Here is a 27,994-nt window from a genome sequence, read left to right as displayed (position 1 = left end):
TAATTATGACCTCCTCTGTCGCATGCCTCATTAATCTCTGTGAGACTCAGAACTTGAAGGAGTATTATGATGATTTCTGCCTTTGTAGTTATATGGTGACCCTCTGAATTTCACTACGTTGTTACTTCGAAGGTTGACGTGGCTGCTGCCTCTGCTGTGAGTTGTCGGAAACATTTTATATTCAGGTAATGACCAAGGCTGTTTTGATGGGAAAGATGTGTAAGCTGTTGTTGAATTGCTGGGAATCTACAATAAGACGGAGAAGAAACACAGTCTGACATTTAGAAATAATAATTGGGGGAGAAGATTACAAATGATGCGTGACTGTGTTGCCATGCATAGCTGTTATGCTTCCAGCTCCTCACTTTTCTAGCAGAAAGTTTGTATCTTTGTATGACATTGCCTCAATTTTCCTTTCATCATGGCATGAAAATGGTTTTTTTTTGTCTCTTACACACATCAAATGCCCAGCCACAGCAGGCAAAACTATTTATCAGTCAATTTTTTTGAGTTCTGTCAATGAAAGATTATTTCAAACGAGGGAAAGGACCTTTGCTTCCCCTCATAACAATGAGCACCTACTATATCATACCACAGTGAAGTATGTGACTGCATTTAATGACAGCTGACATTTCTTGCTCGCAGCTTGTGGTCTGATTCCTGGCAGACAAACTATGTGGGGGACGGAATCTTGCTGTGAGTGGATTGACAGTAAGAGGGGAGGACTGAGTTTGTGTAGATTGCTCGCACTACTCCTGGCACATGTGTTCATACACCTATTTGACCACCATATCCAAATATACTGATGTGTATGTGTGTGTGTTTATCAGAAGTAAAGTATGGCAAGGGTGTGCGTGTTGTGCAGAGAATAAAAGATCAGGTGAAATTAAAAAAGGTTGGTTTTAAATATCCAGCCTACTGTAAATGCAATATTTAGAGGGAAGCTTGAATCTGACATATGTAAGTGCACTGTTTGTTTTTCAGTTCTGTTATGTGGGTGTGTACGCTCCCATAGGGCCCCACATCGCCATGAAATTGTGCACTCTCTGGCTCCCTCCATGGGTAGGAAATGTTAAAGCTTTCCACAGTATCTTATCTCACCAGCAGTGTGGCTGTGTAGGTCGACTACGTGTTACTTTTGTGCATTTTTGGCTGTATTTCATGATTGCAACAAGGAGGTCTGTGATTTGTCACCAGGATTCTGAGCTGCTGGACAAAGTCAAAGTATTTTTCAGATATATCACAGAGTCTAACTGGAACATTCAAGTTCAAGTGTATTGCTGTTATCATAGTAATTTGAGAAGCCTAGTGCAATGAAACACTTTTGGTCTGGCTGCTTCCATGGAGTGAACCGGCAAATACATATTTCAATAAATAAAATACAATAAAGCAGAAATAATACAAACATATAGTCAAGAAGGAAAAATTGAACAGCAGCTCCTTAGGTTTTGCTCAGTCTCTAAGTGCTGTAGCTTAATCATAGGCAACCGATCTTGCTGCCTCACCTTGAAGAGAACATTTTCCAATATTTAGCTCTTTTTACTTAGGCAAGCTTCCACTGTCAAAAGAAAAGACTGTGAATCGGTGTATTTCAGCTAAAGGGTGCAATCACTGGTAAACTGGGAGTTGTATGCAAAAGTAAAGTTAGAGCTATTTTAGCATGTTTCAAACATAAGAAATGAAAATACGTGAGGACATAAGATCAAACATTTCAGTATGTGAAACAATATGCTAATCTACACTGTGCTGTCTCAAAATACAGTGTAATTGCTTTTCACATTGGATGCACTAGTGTGATGAACAAAGAAAAAGCAAAAAATGAAAGAGGTCATTCATACTGATCAGTCCACAGAGGTTTAACACCGGACTCTGCAGTTCCTTTCAGCCAACTTTGCTGTTTTGTTTCACTCTTCTTGCTTCTATCAGTGTTGTTTTCAGGTGGCAGCAGGGAGCTATTTTCAGCAAAATAATAATAAAAACAAAAAGCCACTTTACTGTTCTTGCTTAGAGCTGAGACAAACTTATTGACTACATGGTGAATTTAGTGGATCACATAGCAGGCAAAGGTGTATTTTCATTAAATAGTTGGTGGAGACCAAAACAGGACTAAAAGGATAGGAGGTTGGACTTTCATTGTCCAGTGAACAGAAACACAACACTAGATGATCTGCATGATGTGTTAATGGGCAACTGTTTGCAAACACTTTTGCCTAGTTACCCCAAAACTTCACGCCACTGCTGAGCATGTTTCTTCTGCCCCCAAATAGCTCTTATTGTATCCACCTTCAAAAGATTGTATTGACTTCTGACTGTTTTTTATGTTTATATAACTGTGATGTCTTTTTTGAAGTTCTTGTGGAAGAAAGCAAACAGTGGTAGTTTGAACTGGACAAGTTACAATCTGGAAGACCATTCCGCAGATTGTTGCGGTTTTATTTTCTCCTTTTCTGTGCAAGTTGGCCTGAAGTCAGATTCCTTCTTGTACTTTGTAGTTGTTTTTTACAACTTCAAGAACACATTCTATGCCCTGGAGTTCTTCTACTGCTTTTGAACGTTTGTTATTTTTTCTTTCATTTTAACAATTATGAGAGAGACAGTAAACATGGTTGGTATTTAATTAAGCATAATACATTCCTTAGTGCTTTTAGTTTGTCATACACATACCTGTTTTATGCCTTTGTTGTGATTTTGTCATTAGAGGTTTTCCGTTTGGATAATTAATATGCTTCCCCTCATCATTTGATACATTTATTCCCAACAGATGCATTATGCAGGCAAACATACACACAAACTTGGATGCACACACTCAGGTTGCAGACACACTTTGTGTGAGTGATCAGGGCTCTAATGTCTCAGCAAGCGCCTGTGCAAGTGGGATCAATCTATGAGAATGGGATCAATCTCTCTGACCTTTTCCCTGTGGTAACCTGCAGTGTTCAATCTCTCATTATTTTGACAGTGAAAGGGCAACTTTTCCGGCTGTGAGCTGGAGCATTACTGCACTGCCCATATTCACTATATCCACCTTTGTCTCTTGCGACAGAGTCAGGTTCACACACTAACTGTTCTCTCTGTACAAGCATAAATAGAAATTAGATTTGCTTGTGCGTCAAACTCACCAAACACTTTTGCTTTAGCTGCACTACTGTAGAATTGAAACTTTGCGCAACACCATAATAATGCTTAAGGTAATTTTCTGGGTACATGATGTAATATCTGCTGAAGACATGTGCAACAGTGAAATAGGGCAATTGTTGTTTTTCTTCAGGGCCATGAGAGCTCAACATACAGCATTTAAGGAAAGCACATGCAAAACGATCACGGAAGGTGTCCTTCTCAGAAATGGGTGGCCAAATATACTCTGGCAGGCATTAATATACCAAGTAAAGTCTACGTGTGGGAGGCACTGAATAGACAAGCCATATTATTATTATAGCAATGTTATTCAAAAGTTTGTGTGGAAGGTTGTTAAAAATGGATCTCAGTATGTGTGTTGTGTGCACTCATATTTGTAAATGTGTATTTAGATTTAAAGTACTAGGATTTGTGAATCAGTAGAGTTATTTTCATACATTATAACCACTAAGTATTTCTCCCAAAAGAGAAAAATAAAATTTGAAATTTTGTCTCATTGAAATTTTGATAAAAAATATACTAAACCCACTGGTATGAGCAACCATGTTGAAAGTAGAAAATGTTAGAATGATGCAGGTTCAACCCCAGTGTTCATCAAAAACATGCGCTCTGTCCAGATGCTGAAAATCACTTGTTGACACATTACACGTTGCAGTAGACACAAACAAACAATAAACGCTTTAAATGTATTGGTAGATTACAATCAGTGCGTCGTCTCATCAGCTGCATCTGAATTACAGATCAGAGCCAATGTTAAGTACACACTCCACTGAGCAGACAAGTTAACCTCCTGCCATATAATGAGGTAACCAATTCACTAACAGGATGATCCCACTAACAAACTGAGCCTGCTGCCATACTACTGTGGCACACACACACAGTAGTTTGGCACAGTTGTAGAACCACCCTCCCTCCAAAAGTGAGAGGTCCAATGAATAATGAAGCACCCAAAAGAACTATAATACAGAGCAATGCCACTTTCTTTGTGGTTAAAAGTAACAAAAAGTGTTTTCAAAATTAATTCTTTCCTGCTTAAAGCACATGTTTAATTAGTTGTTTCTTTTGTAGTTTTGGCTATACTTTAATTTGTATGTATTGCGCTGTTGGAGATTACCACATTGAACTGGTTGCTCCATTTTTAAGGTTTAAAGGACTGTCTCAGAAACGCAGAGGCTCATTCTTTTATGCAGACCTGATTTTCTCCAAACAGTGTGGGTAGTGGTGGGAAGCACAGCCCACATCACTCAGTGCTGTACAAGCCAAAGCACTCTACATGAATAATTTGCTACTCCCAGCTCCTGTTTGGCCTTGCTCCTCTCTCCCAACGCCTTTCACCCACGCAGTGATGTTATGCTGATTCAGGAGCAAAGAGGGGAGTTTGGCAGTGCCAACATGGCAGGAAGAAAGCTGCTCCATGGAAAAAATGTTCATTAGTATCTAATTTAGGTGTTTAATTAGATTCTGCTTTTATGAACATGCCCAGAAAAGATGGTTGGATGTGGTGTGGAAGAAGTTGAAGGTAGCAAGTGGAGACTTCAGAAGCTTGAATTTATTTAAGATGGGTCGATTCTGTAATCTTATGCATTCATGTGTGCACACAGGACACACACATAGCATGTCTTCACTGTCTGTATTGTTGAATAGCTTCAGTGGTTGCCTGTCGGTCCCAGTGTGTCCTAGCTGTCCACAAACACACAGTCACTTGTCGTGAAAGAACCGGCACAGATGGCTAGTTCCGAGAGTACTGCACCTGTTTATATATAGCTTCTCAGTAGAGCACTTGAGAGATATGAAAACAAAGCAAGTCTGTCTGTTTGGCATGCCAATGGCTCCATCCACGCTTTGTGGTCGCAGTTGAGACAACAGATTCCTGTAGGATTTGGGCACATTAAGAAAGGTTCTATCTTGTACAGAAAAATAGCATCAGTAAAAATAGCATGTAGATTTTAAATGTTACCACCATGTCTGTCTTCAGTGTGTTATTTTATGTTTGGTTTTGGCAGCTTACCGTATTTGGGCATGTCACTTTGTCAAACTAAGTGGGTGAAGTTCTAAGTAAGGCAGCACCTCACAGTCACCCACTGTGGGTTTTGCTGTCCTTGAAAGGTTTTCAACCTGACCAAGTGTTTGCCAGGCTCTTATTTTATCTCCTTTTATGCTTTAAAATGTTGTAGCTGCCCACACTACAGTTACTGAAGCATTATTCAAAGTGAACTGCATATTTTCACACTGTTCATGATTCAAATGGCATCATTTCTAAAGGAAGGAGTTGCATAATTTATCATGCATGTTGCGTAAGGGCTCTAATTGAGTTATTATGAAGTTCCATGTTTGTTGTTGTGCTGTGTAAGGTGTATCTTTATGTGGTTGGCCTTGATCAGTTGTAGCTTTTAAAGTCAATGTGTCAAAGAGTAGAGGAATCTCAGTCTCACTTCCTTCATCGACACCATTTCGAGCATCAGCCGCAAATGTTTTTGTACAACTAAACCAACTGTCTGAACACTGAGCCTCCCCATTACCAAACAGCACACAGACATAGTCAAATGCCAGCTGGAGGAGAAAGTCAAACATCTTGCTAACTAAATACCCAGATTTATTATTTTTTGTTTTTGTTGTTGTTTTTTTTTTTTTTTTTCAAATTTTGTGAAGAAAATTGGAGGCTTCAATTTCTCCAGTGGCCAGAAACACAGCTCATTTTAACATACTATCTGCACTGGCCTCATAAAAATAGCCATTTACTTTTGATTGATTAACATCTATTATTTAATCAATATACAGTAATAGAATTACATATAGTGCAGATTACAGCTTTTGTGGTCATTGTCTTCACCACGACCACCATCATTATTCCACCACCACCTTCTCCTTCCTCTTTTTCCATCCTCCTCCTCATCATCTTTTTTCATCCTCTTCTGGTAAATGTGAGCTGTAGCTTTGTCTAGTACCACCCACACCAGTATGTGACTAACCATTATTTGTAGATTATTTTGTGTTCACAAATCAGCTCTACTGGGCAAATAGTAAAAGTATTGTGTGACAGCATGTGTCCACCTTTTATTGTCATGGCCAGTGAGCCAAACAGAGGACACACAAAGAGCCCTGAAAGAACAAATAATCAGTCTCACACTGACACAAGGCCTGATCAGTGCCTCTGCACTGGATAAGTATGAAGTGGGAAAGAAGGCAGACTGTGTCCTACTCCCAGCTCTTATCACTGGAGACATGTCTGTCAAACGTTGGTTACTGGGGTATTTAGATTAAGGTCCCCATTGTGCTGTTGGGATGCTCCTTCTTGGCTAAATGATTGTTATTCTGTCAGTCTCTCTCTTAGTTTACTGTTGGCTTTTCTCTGTTGTTTGTATAATTCAGTAGGATAACTCTTCTTCAGGCTCACCCCAAGTCTGAAATTTGACTAAAGCTTCAGAATCCCAATAACTTTTGTGGATATGGGTAGTTGCAATATAACATACAAGGACATTTATAACAAATGCTTTATTTGTAACCTACTCTGGCATCTTGACTGTTTGGGCCGCAGTAAAGATGTCCTCTGATACAGTCACTGAATACCTGCATTACTTTTATTTATTAGCTGTTACAGGGCATGTTGTTAAATTCCAGCTTCTGTATTTATGCTTTTGAAGTATGACCACAATAAAAGAAGTGATTTATTGGGCAGATGGTAATCAGCAATAGAGGTGTTTATGAGGTTATTTGTTTTGCTGTACAAGTCTGTGACACAAGAATGCTCCCTCCTCAGGCCTGAGGCACAGATGATTATCATTAACAAAAGGCTACGTTACAAACATGGTGCCCTCAACTCTATTTTCAGCTTTCATAACCTGCAATATAACCATTTCTTTCCATTGAGCAGTTTTATCGATCTCTTGCATTGACCTGAAATTGAATCTGTTTATGTTAATATCCTGTCTGTGATGGCTTTTGAACAAGACTTTTAGCAGTGTCAGAATTCATAACTATGGCTGCTCATAGAGTTCAGTGAGGATGACTGTGAAGGACAAATCTTGCTCTTGCAGATAGAAGGTTTGCTCTTGACTCCATAAAAGGTCTAACGACTATTGCACCCCTTCAGTCTAATAACAGATGTGTTAATTTGTATTCACACGGCACTCTTCTTCTGTGTACCCTGTTTGAGAGTGCTTAATGTTGTCAAATGATTAAGTCTTCTTGAAGAGATGAAAGGCCTTGTTTGGACAGGCTTTCAAATATTCAGTTGTTCAGACTTGCTATACTGAGTACTTGGCACTCCGTGACCATTTATGAAGCAACAGCATTTTGATTTAATTCATCCAACTAACAGACACATTTATATTCTTGTACCCATCAATCATCTTGAGTAACACTTAAGTAATGTGTTGTCACAATGTAAATGTCAATATGACCACAGGTGTTGATCATAATTTGTGTATTTAGTCTGAAAACTAACTGTTTAAACAGTTTGTCTTTATTTGCTTAATGCTGACACCAGGTGGAGTCCAGATTATTGTTTTGAGAAGTTTTAGTTTATTATTTATGTACATTAGCAAACCGGAGTCTGTTACAAGACACCATGGTGTTTTGTCTGATTATTTATCACAACATTGCTGATTCCTGTTTTCTTTGTCCTTGTTTTTCAGAAGAAAGAATGGCTGTGCTTGAACTGCCAGACACAGAGGGCTCTGTCAGGAAGCTTGGGAGATATTCCAGCTCCTGCTGCGCAGCCCATGGGATCCCCCCGGCCAGCTGCTCCAGGCAATCAACAACCACCTCCGCAGAAAGGGCCAAACCAACTTTCAGGGCCTAGGGCCCCAGGTCCTCAACAGCAACAGAAATCAGCGGGTCCCCAAGTAAGTGGCCCTCTCTCTAATGTGAAACAGGCTGGGCCTGCCCCCCAAGCGAAGGGGGTCAGCCAAACTTCCTCTCAAACCAAGGGTTCTGCACAACCCATTCCTCAAGCCAAGAGTCAAACTCAACCACCTCCCCAAGCTAAGGGTTCAACACAACCCCCAGCTCAGAGCAAGGCACCTGGCCAAGTTAAAGGTCCTAGTCAATCACATGCTCAAAGTAAGGGCCCTGCACAGCCTCCTAGCCAAACGAAGGGCCCGAGCCAAGCCAAAGGGCTGACTCAGACAAAGGCATCTGCTCAGCCCTCTGCTCAGACTAAGGGCCCTTCTCATCCTTCTGGTGCCAAGACTTCATCTACCCCTGGTAAAGCTGCACCCAACCATGCCAAGGCCTCTTCCACCCCTTCAAAAACAGTACCCACTCAGTCTAAACCAACAGGTAACAACCAGGTGCGCAAACAACCGCAAAGCCAGGAGAAGACTAAAGTCGCATCTAAATCTCTAAAAGAAGACGTCAAAGCCTCACCGAAGAAGGCACTGTCAGAGACTGTCACTTCTCCAAAAGACATGAAGATAGCTGAAGATGCGCAGAAGTCAAGACACCATGAAGTGAGCTACCTGCAACTTCTTCGCCTTCACCTGTTACTCAATTCACCATTTTGATTTATTTTGCTCCATTAAAATAATTGTAACCATTTCTCAGAAACATCATGTTATTCTCAGTTTTAATTATTATGCTCATCCAAGCACTACTTATTTTTCTTCTTTTCCTTTTTCATGATCATCAGTTCCATCACTTTATCATTATTATTTTTATTAAATTGTTAATCCCCAGCACTTTTTAAGTTAGTCACTCATTTTTATCATTTTGTGCTGTTATTACTATTGTAATAACAGTTTTTTCTCTGTACAAGCATTTCCTCATAATGTTGTCATGGTTTTAGTAAAAGGATTTCCTATCACAGCAGATTTCTTCATTATCATGATGTCGTTACCATTGCCATCTTCAGCAGTGTCATCATTATCATCATCATTATCATCATCAGACATCATCATCATCCTTCTCATCATCATTTCAGTGGCCATTCCTTATCGTCAGCCCGCTCTTCCATTTCCTTGCCTCATTTCGTACACCTTTTAAAAAAAAAAATCTGTAACCAACGCAAGCTTTTTGTTCAATGTGACACTTCGTGATGATGTTTTAAGCATTCTAAGCATGTTCGTTATTCTTCAGCGGTTCGAAGAATGCAATGGAGAATGCGTCAAAGATGGCAATCAAGCATGTAACCAAAAAACATTTGTCCTTTGATGTTTGTATGTTCAACTGTCTGTTATATTCACTCTGTGTCAGTATATTTATCCATCTATGTGTACATAACGCTGAAAGGCAAACTCAACCCAGATCAACAGAATTTAGTGACTAGCTGTAATAACATAGAAAATATTTCTATTCACAAACAAGTCAAAATAAAAACTCTGATCTAGAATTAACAACAATTATCCTGTTTTGCTTTTCCTACATTTACAATTAAATTAGCCAGCAAAGTCAAATTTGCTCAACTTCTACAAACAAAAGGCAATACACAGTAAATATTTGGGTTGATTTTAGCCTCAAGGGTTACTATATCTGGTTGTTTGATTAACGGTTTGCAATTTCTATCATAATTTTTCTCTAATATCTTATTATTAGAGACTATTTCATCTTTACAAGGTGTAGTAAATCAATTTTACTCCCAATTATCTAAAAATGCTCATAAAAATGTCAATGCTGATGAGCTGGATGAAATAGTGGGATACAAGATGTGCACTGAAGCTTGTAATAGATCTTTCCATGAGTTAATTTTGAAAAAAGTCTGCCTTTTTTGTTTCTGACCTCTCTCCTCTTCTTTCTTTTTCTCTTAGGATTACAACAAATCAAGCTCACAGAGTTTAAGTGACACTGGATACTCTTCAGATGGAATCTCCAGTTCTCAGGGGGAAATTATAGGCCAGATCCGGGAAGAAGGAATCAAGCTCAATGAAAGAGGTGCTTCCATTCCCTCAGAAATCACCAAGTTAGAGAGTTCCATGAAGCCTCTACTAGAGTCAAAGACTGCTTCCGACTTGAAGCACAGGCCACATTCGCTGTCTGTAAGTCATGACCGGGACTACAGTCCTGAGGATGATGCAGCAAGGGATGAATCAGAGGATGACCTCAGTTGTAAGCTTCGGCATGATTATGTGGAAGACAGCAGTGAAAGTGGTCTCTCACCATTGCCAGTAAGACAGAAGAAGTCACATAAAGACTTAACAGATGAAGAGTACATGAGGAGACAAATTATGGAGATGAGTGCTGATGAAGAAGAATTAGAAGACTATGGAACCCAGAAAACTAAAAAGGCACATAAAACCAGTGGAGATTTAAACAAAGAGAGACGACGACTCTCTCAACAGTCTAATAGTTTTGAGGATGACACCAAGGCATCAGAGGCTGCTTATAAGACAAATGAAGAAGAAGATGTTGGAATGGCTGGAGGCCTCCGGCGCTTTAAGACCATTGAGCTGAATAACACCAATAGCTACAACCGAGACATGGAGCTGAGCACTGAGCAAGACCTACGAGAACCGGAGCTAGAAATGGAGAGTCTGACTGGTTCTCCAGAGGAGCGGTCAAAAGGAGAATATTCATCTACTCTACCTGCCACCACTCCCAGCTACACCTCCGGAACATCCCCCACATCTGTGTCGTCCATGGAGGATGACAGTGACAGCAGCCCTAGTCGTAGGGCAAGGCTAGAGGAGGCAAAGCAGCAGAGGAAAGCTAGACATCGGTCCCATGGGCCACTGCTGCCCACTATTGAGGATTCATCTGAGGAGGATGAGCTCAGAGAGGAGGAAGAGCTACTTAGAGAACAGGAGCAGATGAGAGATCTAGAGCAACAGAGGATTCGAAGTACTGCCCGAAAAGCAAAGAGGGATAAAGAAGAGCTACGGGCACAGAGACGCAGAGAAAGGTCCAAAACACCCCCCAGTAATCTCTCTCCTATTGAGGATGCATCACCGACAGAGGAGCTAAGACAGGCTGCAGAGATGGAAGAGCTTCATAGATCATCGTGTTCTGAGTACTCGCCCTCTATGGACTCAGAGGCAGAAGGTTTTGAGATGATTGGTGGAAAACTTTACAAATCAGGAAATGAATTTAACCTTCCAACCTTCACATCACTCTACTCCCCAACAGAAAAAACATCAGCAATGTCACCATCAGATAAAACATTAAAAAGTGCAGAGGAAGTCTATGAAGAGATGATGAAGAAAGCACAGCTCATGCAAAGGCAAGGACAAACAGCTAGTCAGCAGAAAGGTGCCTCTCAGCAAGATGGCAAACATCATCTTGAAGCTGGAACTGTCCTCACTCCTGGCTCAAGTCCAACCCAGGTTACTGCACCTATGTCCTTCTCCACAACAGGCAGTGATCCAAGAATTTCAGGAATTCATGGAGCACAGCATCTATCAAAAGAAACACAAAACAGGATGATGACACAGAGTGCCAAAATTGAAGGAGTTGTTGGAGTTGCCACAACCAAAGCCCAAGTGAGTCAGACTGCCATGACTCGACAGACAGGTAGCACAGTGCCTGCTGGCAACAGAGCAGTTTCTCAGAGGCCAACACAGGCATCACCTGACCCTGGAGCATCCTCCCTAACCTCTAAAGTCTTTTCCCTTTTCAAAGGTCCCAGTCCCCCAGTATCACCTACTGCTTCCCCAACACAAAGCCCAACACATACACCTTCTGTACGACCCACTGGCAGTAGTGGCAGGCAACTGCCAACTTTGCCTGGAGGCCCTGCATCAGGTGCAGCATCCCATGGATCTCCAACACCACAGAGGACAGTTTCACCACGTCTTATACGACAACAATCTTCTCAAGATTCACCAGTGATGGTAATAACATTGGGCTCTGAAGCAACTAGTCCTGCCAAGCCATTAACTGTAAATTCTTCCACTTCCCCTTTGTCATCACCAACACAGGTGAGCTGTAAGACATTTTATAGCTCTCAGCCCCCTTTGACAAGTTCTCCAACATCGCCACAAATGCATCCATCACAGCAGTCCCTGAGGCATTCTTCTCAAAATGTTGAAAAAGTAAATGTAGGTATTAGTGTGACCACAACTGCACATAGTCGTGGATCTATGGAAAATATATCTCTCTGTAAAATCTCAAATATTCCAGGCACTTCACAGGTTGTGGGTCAAGGTCAAACACATCCAAGTACGAACATTGTGGATCTGAGAGCTCCAATGAGGCCAGCTCCAATTATCATGACAGATCAGGGCATGGATCTAACATCCCTTGCCTCTGACACAAGAAGATACTCTTTGGGAGCAGAGCTGTCATCTGGTAGACACACAGCAGTGCAGCCTCTTATTATGAACTTAAATGCACAAGAACAACCACATGTATCTGTGTCAACACCAACCACAGTTAGCGTCACAGTCGCAGGTTCAATGTTCATGTCCCAACCCAAGCAACCAATCGTGTATGGAGATCCTTTGCAGAACCGCGTGGATCTGGGGCAGGGTGTTGGAGCAGCTGTTTGTTTAACCCAGAATAAGTCACCGATTACTGACCCATCTATTCCCAAAATTGATGCCTGTCTGGAGAATCTGGGTATACAACAACAGCAACTGCAGTTACAGCAGCAAAAGCTCTTGCAGCAGCAACAACTTCTTGAGCAGCAACTCCAGCAGCACCAACAGCAATCCTCTTTTGCTCGTTACAATTTAGCTAATCAGGTCCAGCCACTGCTGATTAAAAAAGACCTTGTAGTGAGCCAGACAAGCAGTACCCAGCCTGTAGTGACTGCTAGTGCCATACCTAGAGTATCCCCCCTGGCTCCACCAGCAGTGTCTGGGGCTCCTGCTTCTAATGCTCCCCATGAAATGTATAGCGGAGTTGCCTTAGAGCTAAAAAACAAGCCAACAGTGATGAACCTGTCCACAGGTAAGCCCCATGTCATGATGGTGCAGCTTGATGAGAGCAACACATCACAAGGTGGCACAGTGACTCAACTGGTAAAGCAAGAAGAACCTCCTCCTCCTCCTCAGGTCTTGGATCTTACTGGACAGATCAAACCAGAAAACCAAGTGGCTTGTTGTGATGTTGTTTACAAATTGCCATTTGCTGGTTCCTGTTCAGGGTCATTAACCCAGAAACCTACCACAATGTCCTCAGATAAAAACCCCAACCCTGCACCCTCTCAAGCAGCCCATCCTCTCCATCCACCACACTACAATGTCAGCCAACAACAACACCAGCCTCAAGTTACACAAGGAATGACAGATGAACATAAACCATACCAACCACCCACAGGCCCCTCAGGAAGAATACAGCCCTCCATGTCTGATACTAATCTTCCGTCCATGACTGATGCTGGTCACTATCAGGGTAATGTCCAGGGGGGTCTGGCAGTAGATCTTAGCAGTATGAATCAGGCTTATGATGGTGCATACCTTGGCATGGGAGCACAGTATGGTTCTTACACAGACTTACGTCACCAAGGAGATTTTGCAGGCCCTTCATTACCCCTGCGTCGATATGGCTCTATGTCAAACATCAGTTCTGACCATGCTTATAGTTCACGTGATCTGTCAGTATCACAGGACTCCAATCTGGCCCAGTACAGTGCTACTACTGCCAGGGAGATCAGTCGCATGTGTGCAGCTCTTAATACAGTGGATCAGTTTGGGAGCCGGTATGGAAATAACCCTGAACTGGGTCCATATGGGGCTGGAAGGGGTGGACCTTTAGCAAGGCTAAATCTTCAGCAAAGCTTAGCGTCGATAAGAGCAAATTTACTGTATGGACCAGATGGAAGACCAATGGCCAATGGCCAAACTCTAACAAATCTAATAAATGCTAGACAAGCAAGTATACGCGCCATGTACCCTGCTGCTATGAGAGGAGGTGATGGCATGATATATTCCACAATAAACACTCCCATTGCCTCTACATTGCCAATTACTACACAGCCTGCCTCTGTCCTGCGTCCCATGCCTAGAGGAATTTACAGACCATATCCCACAGGTGTAACTGCTGTACCTTTGGCTAGTCTTACCAGGTTGCCTCAAGTAACTTCCAGGATGCCTCTGTCCACCCAGGGACCATATTCCTACCCTCCTCCAAACCAGTATTCTACTTCAGCCACACCATCAGGAAGTGTGCCTGTGGTAAGCAGCTCTCACCAAGAAACTCCAGTGTACCTTGGAAAGCCTTTAACAACAGTTGCTGCACAAACAGCTGCAACCATTCCACCAACGCAACCTGCGGCACACTTAGGAGTACAAAGTGGACCAGCACCCGGTATGCAAACCACAGCAAATCAGCAAATAGACCCCACCTTACTTACCTCACAGAGTATTACACCCCTCTCTCCAGCTCAAGGCCAACCTCCAACTGCCCAGCCAGTGCAAGCTAAAATGCAACCCCAGCAGTTACCTACTCAAACTGAGCCTTTATCTTTGACTCAAACTCAACCTCAAGCTCAACCCATCAGTCAGGCTCAACAAGGCCTGTCACAAGCATCACCACATGGAACTGCCCTAGCCCCCACAGATGCACAGAAAGGTAAGGAAGATGAGAGACTGAGTCAGCAGCAAGAGCATGTGCTGCAGCTAGAGCGAGAGCGGGTTGAACTGGAGAAATTACGACAGCTGCGCCTACAAGAGGAGCTTGAAAGAGATCGCATGGAGCTTCAGCGTCACAGAGAAAAAGAACAGTTACTTGTTCAGCGTGAGATTCAAGAATTGCAGACAATTAAACAGCAAGTCCTGCAGCAACAGCAAGCAGAGCGAGAGACACAGCTTATTATGCAAAGAGAACAACTGGCCCAGCAGAGAATGCAGCTTGAGCAAATTCAATCTCTGCAGCAGCAGCTCCAGCAACAGTTAGAGGAGCAGAAGAGGCAAAAGACGGCAGCAGTGGAGGCAGCAGCGGCTGCTGCTGCAGCTGAGGCTGCAGCTGCATCAGCTGCAGCAGCAGCGGCGGCAACCTCTGCCCAGGGTGCTATACAAGGGGTAGTTGTTGGAGGTGGAACACCTCAAGGGTTCATTATCTGTGACCAGAGTGGTAGAGTTATTCAGCAAGAAGGACAAAGTGTGCAGTTTTGGCAGGATGGACAAGTAGTCCAAGCTGTGGTGGCAGCTCGACCTATACATAGTTCAGTCTCTGAAATGTCTTTGAGAAGCAGTGACAAACAGGCTGATTCTAAGATTATGAAAAAGCAGAATTCCATGCCTCGGCTGAGAGACGGCTCAGAGGATGACTCTGTTAAAAGGATCACTGACAGCTGTGTGCAAACAGATGATGAAGATGGAGAGGATAAATTCATGAATAGGCGCAGGAGAACAAGGCGTATTGCAGACTGCAGCGTGCAGACTGATGAGGAGGACCAGGCAGAATGGGAACAGCAGCCAGTGAGGCGCAGGCGGTCACGTGTATCCAAGCACTCTGAATCTAGTGGTGAGGCTAAATCTGATGGATCATCTAAAGTGGGTTCTGCAAGTATAGCTATTCAGACCACAAATGATTCATCATGCCAGACAGAGCTCGACCAACTAGGCAGGGTTTCTCCTGCAATCCACATTACCATGGCAGAGACCTCAAAGGTTGACCTACTACATTACATAGCAGCTCCTGAAAGGACCCACAAAGGAGAGAGTCTGGCCTGCCAAACAGAACCAGAGTCTCACTCTCAGGGTGTGGTTGCTCCTCAACTGAGTGTCCCTACAACCATCAGTCCATACTCAACAAGTCTGCATATAGTAGGTGCAAACGCATCTGACCCTACCTCTCCTAGACTTCAAGGAGTGGCTAAATTTGAGAGGAGGAAACCCGACCCCTTGGAAATTGGCTATCAGCAACAAAACGAATCTCAAGCTCGTCAGCCCCCCAAATCTCCCCAAGTGCTGTACTCTCCTGTATCTCCACTGTCTCCTCATCGCATGCTAGAGACAACATTTGCCTCCCAGGAGAAGCTTAACAAAGCTCATGTTACGCCCCAGCAGAAGGCCTTCACTGTTGAATCTCCCCAGCGCCACCAGACCCTACCAAGACCCATAAAAAGTGTGCAGCGTTCCATGTCGGATCCCAAACCTCTCAGCCCTACATCAGAGGATCCAGCCAAGAACAGGTTCTCCCCATATCATCAGCAAGCTGTGTCTAACAGTCAGGTAAGAAGTCAACCTTTGTTTAAACAGACATTATCCAAATTTATAAAAGTTTCCCCAAAGTATAATAAATAGAATTTACAAACATTAAAGCATATTGTGTAGGAACAAAATATCTGTTTTTAGAAAATCAAATCAAACAACTCAAACTAATCTTTATTATCAGTACTATCAGTGCCTGCAAAAGCCTGCAAAACTAAGTTCATCCCACATTTACAGAATGCTGGCTAGTTAAATTAGGCGCATGTAAATATATATATATATATATATATATATATTATATATATATATATATATATATATATATATATATATATATATATATATATATATATATATATATATATATATATATATATATATATATATATATATATATATATATACATATATATATATATATATATATATGCTCGTGTGTTCATGTGGACATGGAAAATCACACAGGATCTGGCATTGAGGAAGTGACAGAATGTTCTCATAAGAGCAGCTGGCCATGCCAGAAAAGCTTCTCCTCCCTTATTCCCCCTTTATACTCCTTTAGTCTCTCTCTCTCTTTCTCTCTCTCTCCTCTCTCTCTCTCTCTCTCTCTCTCTCTCTCTCTCTCTCTCTCTCTCGCTCTCTCTCTCTTTCTCTGTCTCTCTCTCTCCTCTCTCTTCCATGTCTTCTATATCTGGCAAACCCTAAAGTGTTGCCACAGGGATGCACAATGTGGAAGAATCCTGGTGCTGCTTTGCTATCTTCCTGATTGTTAGCAGCTGGTCAAAGTAAATTAACATTGCTCTGCACTTGGACCAAAATCAGTCTGAGAAGCGTTTTATGCATTTGTACCTCAAATATTTACTGTTCGTATTTAATACATGGCTCTCTTGTGGATACCTAACAAAATTACCATGGATCTACCCAACACAACTATTTTGTAAGTAATAGACTAACATAGATATCTTATTAACTTGTCTTTTTATTTGTAACATTTGACTGTTCTTACCAGCATGCAATACATCAATATTTATGTGATTGAAAAAGGGCCAGATTCTGTGGATATCTGATCAAAGGAGTTAAAGGAAAATTTACATACTTCTGAAAATACATTGGAATGAAATCAAAAGATAATTGCTTCAGTTTCCTCTCATGTTCTTGTCGATTTGAAAAAATATTTTGCCATTTTATGCTTATGTTTACATTTACTAAGATGCTCAGATGCTCATTTTGCTGTATTTTATTTTAATCAAAAATGAAGATATTGATATTAATTCATCCTACACTCAGAAATTTCATATTCAAGTAATGCTAAAATCAATACAGTAACAATGTTGTGGATGTTCTACTGCTATAATAAGTAAGATAATTAAATAGTACCTTTTAGTGAATCATGTATGAGTGGTGCTTTGTGTAGACTTTTACTGCTTAACATTTTCCTTAACACTGTTTATCTGTCATAAAATACCACTTAGTGTTTTTGGTGTCAGTGTAACAACCGTAATCGCCATAATAAATATAAACCATGCTATCTGAACTAATGATAGAGCTAGCGCTTTAGTAATACATAGTTGAATTAATGTCAGGTAGTCTTGACAACTTATCAGGCTGTATAGTTCTTTACTTCAATCTTGAGATGAAGAAGTGTGCAGACCCTCTGTGAGTAGCTAGTGCACAGTAATGAGTTTAATTTACATAAACGCATTCTGTTTATAGCTCAGTGTTTGCTGATGTGTCTCTACTTCTCTTAACAGATGGCCTCCCTGCAGCAGCAGCAGAACTCTCTGATGAGGAAAGTAAAGAGGACTCTCCCCAGCCCCCCTCCAGAGGAGACTCCGCTCCCCATTGTCACTCCAGCACAAATGTACAGCTCCCCTGGCATGCCACAGAGGGTTCTTCCAAGACCTGCCCAGGGAGTCACCAAGGCGGGGCTGCTGAGTGAACTGAAAGCTGTGGAACAAGAGTCGTCAAAGCTCCGCAAGCAGCAGGCTGAACTGGAGGAAGAAGAAAAAGAGATTGATGCCAAGCTGCGTTATCTGGAGCTAGGCATTACCCAGCGTAAAGAGACCATGGTGAAGGAGAGGGAGAGGAGAGAGCTAGCCTACCTGCGATGTATGGGTGATGCCCGAGACTACATGTCAGACAGTGAGCTCAACAACCTCAGGATGGCAGCTGCAACTGGAACCTTTGATGCTAATGGTTTGCTGACAAGGCCCAGCACTGCACCACTGAGTCAATTTACGAACGACCTCAGTGCAACCTCTCAGTATCCCTCAACCTCATCTTATATGTCATATCCATACCCCCAAAGTCAGCCATCAACACAGCAGCCAGGCTCTGCTTACCAACAGATAGGTTTCCAACCTCCTCAGTACCCTTCATCCTCTGCACCTCAGCCAGGAACATTCCAGCCTCATCCTCCACCAGGTCCTGGCTACCAGAACCAGGGAACCTATTCCTCCCGCATGTATGGCCAGTCCTCCTATCAAACAGACATTGGCATGCAGCAGCATGGTCACCAGGGCTTCCATTCACCTGGTCAACCTATGCCAGGACAGAGTCTTCCTTACCCCAGCCATAGTTCCTACCAACCAGGCCTCCCATACCAACCCCAGGCAGAGATCCTTACAGTCCATCAAAGACCAAGGCAAACTTCTTTGGCTGACCTTGAGCAAAAACTCCCCACCAACTACGAGGTCATCAGCAACCCAGCAGTGTCAGTGGCCACATCAGCTCCAGATACCAGCTTTGGTTCAGCCTATAGTAATGCATATGGACAGTACCGCCCCCCTGAGCCTGGACTGACTCACTCTGTAGACAGCCCCACCTCTGCTTATGCTGCCGATGGTCTCTACACCTCTAACCTGGAGCAGAATATTCCTAGGAACTATGTTATGATTGATGATATCAGTGAGTTGACAAAAGACAACACTAGCCAACCCACTGATGCTCTAGGTCATCCTGTAGGAGGACGATATCGCAGTGAGAATGGTCCTGCACGAGGGAGTGCATATGGTAGGCCTGAAGATGAGCCTGTTGATGCTTATGGCAGACCTACAGGCTCAGCAGGTTACCAAAGCACAGTAGACAGTCGCACAGGCACCACAGTGAGTGGAGGCTCCTATTACTATGATGATTATAAACATACATCACGGAGCAGCTCTAGTAGCCACAAACTCACACCCAAAAATCTTGCCCCTGCCGTAGTGTCCTCTAAACGTAGTAAGCACAGGAAGCAGGGAATGGAGCAGAAGATTTCTAAATTCTCCCCGATTGAGGAAGCTCGGGATGTGGAATCTGACCTTGCATCTTATACAATGACAACATCAACAGGGGGCACCTGTACAGTTGTGTCCAGGTCCAAGAAACTTCAGGATGATGGCACCTATGGGATGAAGAAAAATGCATATGACCAGCAGAAATACTATGGCACTAGCCGTGAAGGTCTTGAGGAAGAGGACCGCATGTACAGCTCTGGTAGGTCTAGGTCTACAGGATATGGTATGGACAAGATTTCCTCCAGAGATGCCGCAGGCCACCGAAGTAAATCTTATGAAAGAGATGCCATGGAGCGGTCTCAGAGAAGCAGCCGTGGTGGAAGGCCTCCCATGCGCAACCAGAATTCAGAAGAGGAGAGCCCACTCAGTCCTGTTGGGAAGCCTGTTGGCATGGGAAGAAGCTCTGGTATACCAGAAGCACATGATGTGAGGAATCAGTATGGTTCCAGCCATTCACTGCCAGATGTGCAGGACCACCATAAGAAGGACCTGCCCAGGAGTCATGTCTATAAACCAGATGACCCTTACCTTGTAGATGACATGCACTGTGCTGTTTCTGACAGTGAAGGTAACTGGTGCTAAATTATTTGTGCTGTACTTTGTTGTTCCCGCCTTTGAAGTGTACTGAAAAGACTGCATGCTGAGTGTGAAGGAGACCGTCATTATTTTGTTTGTATTATCCTTTTTTATGGAATGTTCCCTTTGATACATGAAGCCAAAAGTTTTTTATATTTATGTTTTGCATGCGTCATTTTAAGTGTGAGGTGTGGCATGAACTCTGCTTTTTTACTTTTTAAAAACTTTTTTTTTTTTCTGGATTCCACAAAAATCTCCATGGCTCTGGAATGAGGAGCATGCTTTTCTCATGTATGTTGCATGGCTTCAATCTGCATGCGACTTCACTCTCTGCATAAAATCAATTTACTGATAATGTTTATATTGGTTTTTAAAAAGCCTATCACTTGGGCCAAGAGGAGACTGACTGGTTTGAGAAGCCACGTGAGGCCCGTTCTGATCGCTCAAGACATCATGGAGGTGGAGGTCACTCCTCCACAGGTAGACGTAGTAAACACACCTACCACGACTATGACGAGCCTCCAGAGGAATACGGTCCACAGGATGAGTACAACCAACAGCGCCACTCTTCTTCTGCATCACGGGACCACCGTCACCATGGCAGCAGCTCTAGCAGACACAGCTCTTCTCGCCACTCATCTGAAGATCCCAGGTCCTCGCGTTCTTCTAGGACACACCCCAAAGACCCATCTGGCCGCTCTGATGGCAGAAGCTCCTCATCTGCACAAAGAAGGAGTGGCCCAGACTCCCGTTCAGCCCAGGGAAGCCCTCGAAACTCAGGAGACTTCTCTCGTGACTCAGCCTCTGGTCATCACCACGGCACTGGGGGAAGGAGCCAGAGACCACAAGGTGATCGCACAACCTCCAGGAGACAGGATCCCTCTTCAGCAGGACCCAAACCACAGCAACAGCAGCCTCCTCAGGGCCATACTGGGCAGCAGCGGGCAGGTGGACAGAGCCAGTCCGGGAGACATCCAGGCTCTGAACCACTTGATGGCAGTCAACAGGCACAGCCACATCAGCAACAGCAACATCAACAGCAGCAGCAGCAACAGCAGCAGCAGCATCCACATCAGCAGAGTGCACAACAGCAACAACAGCAACCACAGCAGCACAGCCAGACCCCTCAGAGCAGCCAGCCTGCAACAACCGCAGTAGGACCTGGACAGGCACAGCAGCAGCCAAAATCGGGCCAAGCCCCACCACAAGGACGCCAACCAGGAGTGGGATCTGCAGCAGGGCAGCCGGCCACAGTGGTAACTAGACCTAAACCTGGTTTTACTTTGCCTACTTTAATTATACTTGAATTATAATTTAACTGTGTCAATTGTATTATTTTCTAAATATTGCACACAAGCCTGTTAGGTAATACAGTATACAGTAATTCTAGTCATTAAATGTTATTGCTGTGTCCTAGTATACCTCCAAAAAACAGTTTTAAGCAGCACATGTAGAGTGTCAGAACAATTTGACTCACTAAATCGGCACAAGATTACCATTCCATCAAAAGTGTCTCACAAAGATGCTTTTGGTGGATAGTGGGGATTAAACAGAAAGGGGAAACCAAGATTTATACTGAACTGAATTTTTCCCAAACTCAGTGTTAGTCTTGACTTGATTTTCTGCAGGCAAAAATGGATACCACACCTGCAGCAGCTGCCACAGGAATGAAAGCTATGGCAGGAGTTCCACCAGCACCTCAGCCTACCAAAATAGCCACACCCCCTCTAACAGGCATCGGTAAGTCTCAGTTCCGCTATGACCATAAACCACATAATCACAGGTGAATAACAGCAAATGTGATAATTATGGTATTTATTTATTTTTTGTTTGTTTGTAGGCTCCAAGGCCGCCCCTGTTGGGATCGGTAGCAAAGCAGGAGGTATTGGCAGCGCTGCTCCAGGTCAGGCACCTGCTGAAGGAGAAAATGTTCTCACCAAAATCCTGCAAGGAGGGGCGGCAGAACAGGCGGGAAAACTGGGAGATGGTACAGTCTTGTGTTAAGAAAATGAAATACAGCTTTTGTTTTAGTGTACCTAATTAAACATAAAGACTGTATTTTAGGTAGAATCTATTACAGCAAAAATTAAGATCTTAAATTTCCTTGAAAAGGTATTCCAGTGTTTGAGTTACATTGATTTCTCATATTTGCCTTATGTTGTCATTCTTGCAGCTTTGTCTGGCCTTGGAAAGAAGTTCACTTCATTTTGGTGAACTAAAGACTGGAGGGTAAAATAAATATTTTTTTAATATATATAAGAGTTAATGGTATTGAAAGCTCTCAATATTTTAGTTTTCAAATTGTTAATTTAAGAGCATGGATTGATTTTAGAATGGGTCGAACAGGTGGCAGGTTGGGAAATAATTTATGTGCTTATCTGTCAACTTGTTTATCTTGAATCGACTGTGCTTTTTCTTTCAGGGTATGCAGAGTTTAAATGAGATGGATTGGTAACTTTGTACTGGAAAACCCTATGAAACTGCACTAAATACATTTCACATTACAGAGGAAACAAAGAAGAGAGATTCTGAGTCCATTAGTAAGTACGGATAGCTTTTTTGGGCATGTTTAATTTATTTATTTTTTCTGAGAGCATCATCCGTATGATAAATATTGTGTCACCTGCCTCACTAAGCAAGTGAAAACCATGCCATTGAAGAAAACTTTAACACTTACTAATGTGTTCACTTCTGTGACATTTGCATGAGGTAAAACTGATGTAGTGATGCATTAACATGTTAGTCTGTTGATCACTGGTGATACCTTTAGTTTTACCTTGTTAGTTTTTTGGTATATTGAAACTCCAAGTTGCTAAAACAAAAAAAAAATGTCACATTTTGATTAATGGATTACATGTTCTATCAGCTGTATATTTACATAGATTAGCATAGGCCATGTCTGCATAATGAGAAGACTCAAGTGAAGTGATGACTCATTAAATGCTGTGATTGTATATCTGAACTGATTCAACGTACCTTTCCCTTACCCCAAATTACTGAACAGAGCTGGAATCAAAGGATGCCTTGTCAGCACTGAATTCCCCAGACATGGGCACACGACTGAAGTGAATTAAATAAGGGTGATCGCTTCGTCAGCACGGTGTTACAAGACCGGAGCAGAGGGCTGAAGAGGCCTGAAAGTAAGAGGATGCTTTGACAGAGCTACAGTCCCAGAATAATGATTGTCGAGACGCCTGAGACCTCATTAGACCAAAGGTAAGTGAGAAAAAGACTCTTACATATATCTCCGAGTATACTTGTGTGTTCCCATGTGTGTACACTTGTGTTACTAGATTATTGGATGGATAAATTTGGTGTTGCCTTTAGTTTTCATTGATTGTGTTTAGACTTAACATTTTTTGTTTTTGCTCCAGTTTAGTTGTTTTTCAGGGTTAGGGTTTATTAGATTACTGTTGTATCAGGAAAGCTAATTAAAGTCATAGTCTGCTTGAACTTTGTTCTGCACAGGTGAGAGGCCAAAGCCAAGAATAAGTGAGATCAGCACAATTATGGTTTACCTTCTGACTCTACACACCTCCAGTAATCTGGGCCAAGCACACTGGGCTATAATTAGCCTGAGAAAGCTAACTGTGGCTTGGCTTGAATGTCATACACGCAAAGACACACAGGGACAGGAGCACATGTAGGCTCACAGAATCATGACTCACAGTGAGCATCATTCATTACATGGTAGAATGAACTAATTAACTAATTCTGCTCAATGGAGCAGAACTACAGAAGTGGAAATAAAGCAAATTTCAATGCACTTTATTTAGCTTCTGTCAAAACACATGGTGTGACTTGAATGGATGAAGTTCAGGCTCATTTGAATGAAGATCTATCATTCAGCTATTCTGTCTGTGGTGACATTTGGATTAATATCAGTAGACATGTCAGTCATCTCTGTCTGTGACCAGTCTGAGGATTCAGAGGGGAAATGTAGAGATAAACTAGACTCAGTGGCTCAGTGGATTACTGCCGGTACCAGCAGGGCTGAGATAGGCTTGAGTGTCCTGTGAAGTAAGAGGGGTTAGGCTGGCCAAGCTGCAACATAAACATAGCAGAAGGGCTGGATTATGCAAAACATATAGAATTTTCGAGGACCAGATCATTTTGAAATATTTAATTTTTAAATGTAATTTTAGGTACTTTTATTTCTAATGTTCATATTGGTTTACTTTGTATGACAGTATTAATTTGGCAGTCTAGTGAATTTGATATTCTGCCTTAACAATTATATATTTCTGCCAACATTCACACGTTCATTGTCTTTATTTCAGGAGGACCACGGTCAATAATGAGGATGCAGTGAACTGGAGAGAGGGGGAAGGGGGACATGAGTCCTACTTCCCCTCCTCTTCTGGAGAAATCCTCCTGGGATCTGTGTGACACTAAAAGCGCCGCTAACTGAGTCAGGTGGAATATCATAGGAGAAATTCAACGTGTTCATCCATGCATGTCCCACCTTTGAAACAGCTCAATAAAGGAAGCCTCATAGCGCCCTCTACAGACAGTTTGCTGCAACACCACTCATGTCTGAGGAGTGCACATGTTGCAGGGATACTTGATTCTACATTGATGTCTTCAGAGAATTTACAAGCAGTGAAAAAGAAAAAAAAAGAAGACAGATTTCATAGGTTTTCCCTGTACCAAAGAGACTGATCTTAGCCTACAATGACACCACGTACCTGGAGTAAACAAGATGTATCACGGCAATGACAACCAACCCGATGACACCACTAAAATCCTTGAATGCTTGGTTTCTCTGATCTCTACAGTACATTCCAGTTTAGGGAATTTAACCCTTTCTTTGAATGTGTTTTTATTTCTTCTTTTTGTTTCAATGTCTACAGAACGCATTGTGTAAATGTGGACACGAGAATGCACGCACAAGTGAAAAACTGAATTAAAAAAGCCCATATCAATACTTGTTTCACCACCTATAAGATGCCGCTAGTCATTAGCTATAGGTTTTTAGGGAAGGGAATTACTACCAGTGTGCCCACAAGTGTGAGATTCACACAGATGAGCGGACCAAATGAAAGAGTGGCCACGGCTCGTTATTAGCCATCGCAAAGCCATCGTTATAGTCAGCCCCAGAGCCCTCTGGGACCTTTTTATTGATTTGTCTCATCTTTTAGTTTCTTTTCATTTTTGCCTGATATTCACTGAATGGAAGAGCCTTATTCAGTACATGTTTTTACTTGTATACCTCATATGTTTTAAAAAGCCCATATCACCATGCATTTCTTTTTACACTGTATACTATTGTATGTACATAAAACAAATCAGAGATATAATTATGTAAATTTGTCATTTGTGTATTTAATGAATCACTTTCCAGTGACTTTAGTTTTTTTTTTGTTATGTGTTTTTCTTTGGTAAAATTTATATTTTTCACTTTTTATTTGTTTGAATCTCTGTTTTCTTGCATCGAATAATTTGCTTATTGATTTTTAAAAGCAATAGCATGCAGAAAATGGTATATAGCACAATGGTATAAATGTTGTTTAAATTAGTGATGGGAAATATCAAACACTTCTGTCAATAAATAGCCGTAATACAATTTGTCAGAGGGTTTACAACCACAGTACCGTGTACAGACATGCATGATATGTGCAGATGCATAAGAGCATGCAGACAGGTACGAACACACTCACAGACTCTCTATCTATCTTCCAAACACATATACAAATGCACACGTATCACACACGTTACACACTTTGCATCCTAGTTACATTTCAGAGCCAAGGTTAATTGAGTTCTAACTAAATAGACCTGTTAACCTCCTGCTGATTAATGGGGTTACCGATTCACCAACAAGATGATCTCACTAACAAGCTGGGCACACTGCCTCTATTTGTGCAAAGACAGACTCTCACACACACACACACACACACACACACAAACATATACAGACTCACACACCTGCAGATACAAGAGAGAACGAAAGCAATTATCAATTCAAATGTTCTATGCAATGACTCATTTTGAACCTGGAAGTGATTCAGCCTAAAACAGTTTATTATCATCATTGTACTCACGAGAAAACAACAGGATTATGAACTAAAAGAGTAAAAAAAAAAGGTACTGAAAATGTTTTTACTTAGCAACTTGTCTGTATGAATTTGAATATTGAATATTGAACTAGAATTGTTTTTATTTTCGTGGCATGTTTTGACCCCTCACTCCCCGCACGGGGGACTTGTTGCCAAAGGGTAAACTGTGTAGACTGTCGGTTTTGAATGTCCACCATCATGTTGCTTTGAAGCATGGGTTTGCTTGGCTTTGTCTGGCTGTTTGTAAGCCCTCATTCAGTTTTTGTGCGTTTTGGCTGACCTGGGCTCCTCAGTGTTTGGCTTGCAGTGACTGTCTGTGCTGCTATAAACATGTGATACAGATGGTCAGCACTTCTCATTAATACGTGTCATTGTACATATCGGGTGTCAGTATAACCTGTTGGGTGAATGGAATGCTTCTATCGGATATTTCATCGTTGATTAACCCACTCAGCAGCCAAGCCATTGGAAAGGTGCATGATTAGATCTTATATTCTTGAAAGTTGTACCTGAATTTAAGAAAGGTAAGGCATGATTTCACCAAGGTTTGCCTAACGAACCTTGACTTCACTGGCCAACGTAGAGAATAATAATGAGTAAAATGTTCAGCCAGTCATTCACAAATCAGGGCATGTCATTTTGAAAGCACAAGCCTGACTGGTAGCACTTGCCGCTGGATGAAAAGGCAGAACTGTGGAGGTTGCATAACAGTGCCTCTAACTGAACAGTGTAAGATCACAACAAGGTGGAGATGCGATCTGGTCGGTATGAGGCTCATGAGACAAAACAGCCTTCAGTGCAGCCATCCAGATCAACAGAAAGGCAGATAGACACATTCTCACATTCTTACTGTAAATACAAATTCATTCTTCTGTACAGCTTTTGAGTTTTGAGTACGGCTGTCATGTGCATCCCCATGCCGTATTTGCTGCCAACTTTTGTGTATAAAAAAATATTTATTATCACAATAATGAGGATGATGATGAAACTAATGATGAAGATGATGATGATTATTATTATTGCATAAGCATAGTGTATGTGGCTGACTTGTATTGACTGTTTACAACAGTGGAACAAAACGTGTATTCAGAAACATATCCAGTCTGTGTAGAGTTTCTATACATATTGTATTTGTAAAACAATATCGGAAAAAAAAAACCTCCCTGGCAATTGCAGAGCAGAATGCTTTTGTCAGACTATCAGGAGGTCTTCGGTTTGATGGATACGATCTGCAAGGTGATGAAGGGAAGCGGCGTTAAAAAAAAATCAGTTAAAAATCTGGAAAATGTCATTCACTGTTGTAAGTGCAATGAGCAAAATGTCAGTCGTGTATCCATTGTGAAACCTTGTGTTCTATTCAGTGTATTCCTGTAAACAGATAGAGTAAAAATTTTGGTGCATCATGTCAAGTAATGTGATTAATGAAAATATTGACCCTGCAATTTCCGAACAGAGAAAAGAATAAAAAGAAAAGGAATATATTGTGATTATTGTCTGCAGTCCCTGTGTGAATGTGTGTGCCACCGGTTTTCTTCTTGCACTGATAAAGACACTTAGTTGTAGTTAAGGTGTGTAGTAGGTTTGCTGCTGACAGAAGAGAGATCAAGAATAAGAGCTCAAAGGCAATGAGACTGTGCAGAGAAGAGCGAGCTTTACACGCTGAGGCGGTGATGACTTATCCCAGTGTGGGTGGTAGAGAGGCAGGAGCAGTGTGAGGAGAGGTGTTTGCCAATGCATAGGGAGAGATGGAGGTGTGAGTGTGAGTATGCGTGACTGAGCCTGCATGTGGATATCAGAACAAGAAAGAGAAAACTGTTTCTGTTCTTTCTCAGTTATATTTCATCTTGTATTGTCCGTGCATCTTCAAAAAAAAATGCAGTGTGATGAAGTGTAATGCTCTCATGTATCATCTGTGAAAAAA

At 42.1% G+C, this 27,994-nt stretch overlaps 1 protein-coding gene across 2 annotated transcripts in view; it reads left to right on the top strand.

Annotated features, from left to right (window-relative positions):
* bsnb (bassoon (presynaptic cytomatrix protein) b) overlaps positions 1 to 27,560 on the top strand; it is a 65,557-nt gene extending 37,997 nt beyond the window's left edge. Inside the window, exons 4-13 of one of the 2 annotated variants that reach the window (XM_023262225.3) lie at positions 7,770 to 7,979; positions 9,879 to 16,184; positions 17,915 to 20,006; positions 20,393 to 21,270; positions 21,643 to 21,754; positions 21,855 to 22,001; positions 22,188 to 22,243; positions 22,437 to 22,554; positions 23,019 to 23,230; positions 24,295 to 27,560. In XM_023262225.3, coding sequence (XP_023117993.2) covers positions 7,770 to 7,979; positions 9,879 to 16,184; positions 17,915 to 20,006; positions 20,393 to 21,270; positions 21,643 to 21,754; positions 21,855 to 22,001; positions 22,188 to 22,228 — 9,786 coding nt within the window. In that variant the 3' untranslated portion in view covers positions 22,229 to 22,243; positions 22,437 to 22,554; positions 23,019 to 23,230; positions 24,295 to 27,560. Of the gene's footprint in view, positions 1 to 7,769; positions 8,586 to 9,878; positions 16,185 to 17,914; positions 20,007 to 20,392; positions 21,271 to 21,642; positions 21,755 to 21,854; positions 22,002 to 22,187; positions 22,244 to 22,436; positions 22,555 to 23,018; positions 23,231 to 24,294 lie in introns of both variants that reach the window. The other variant, XM_023262224.3, reaches the window with a different exon arrangement.
* Positions 27,561 to 27,994: the final 434 nt, after the last annotated feature.

This window comes from Amphiprion ocellaris, chromosome 5 (genome assembly GCF_022539595.1).
Source record: "Amphiprion ocellaris isolate individual 3 ecotype Okinawa chromosome 5, ASM2253959v1, whole genome shotgun sequence".
Taxonomy (NCBI): Eukaryota; Metazoa; Chordata; class Actinopteri; family Pomacentridae; genus Amphiprion; species Amphiprion ocellaris.
The sequence above is the reverse complement of the archived record's forward strand: the minus strand, read 5'-3'. Positions and strand labels throughout refer to the sequence as shown.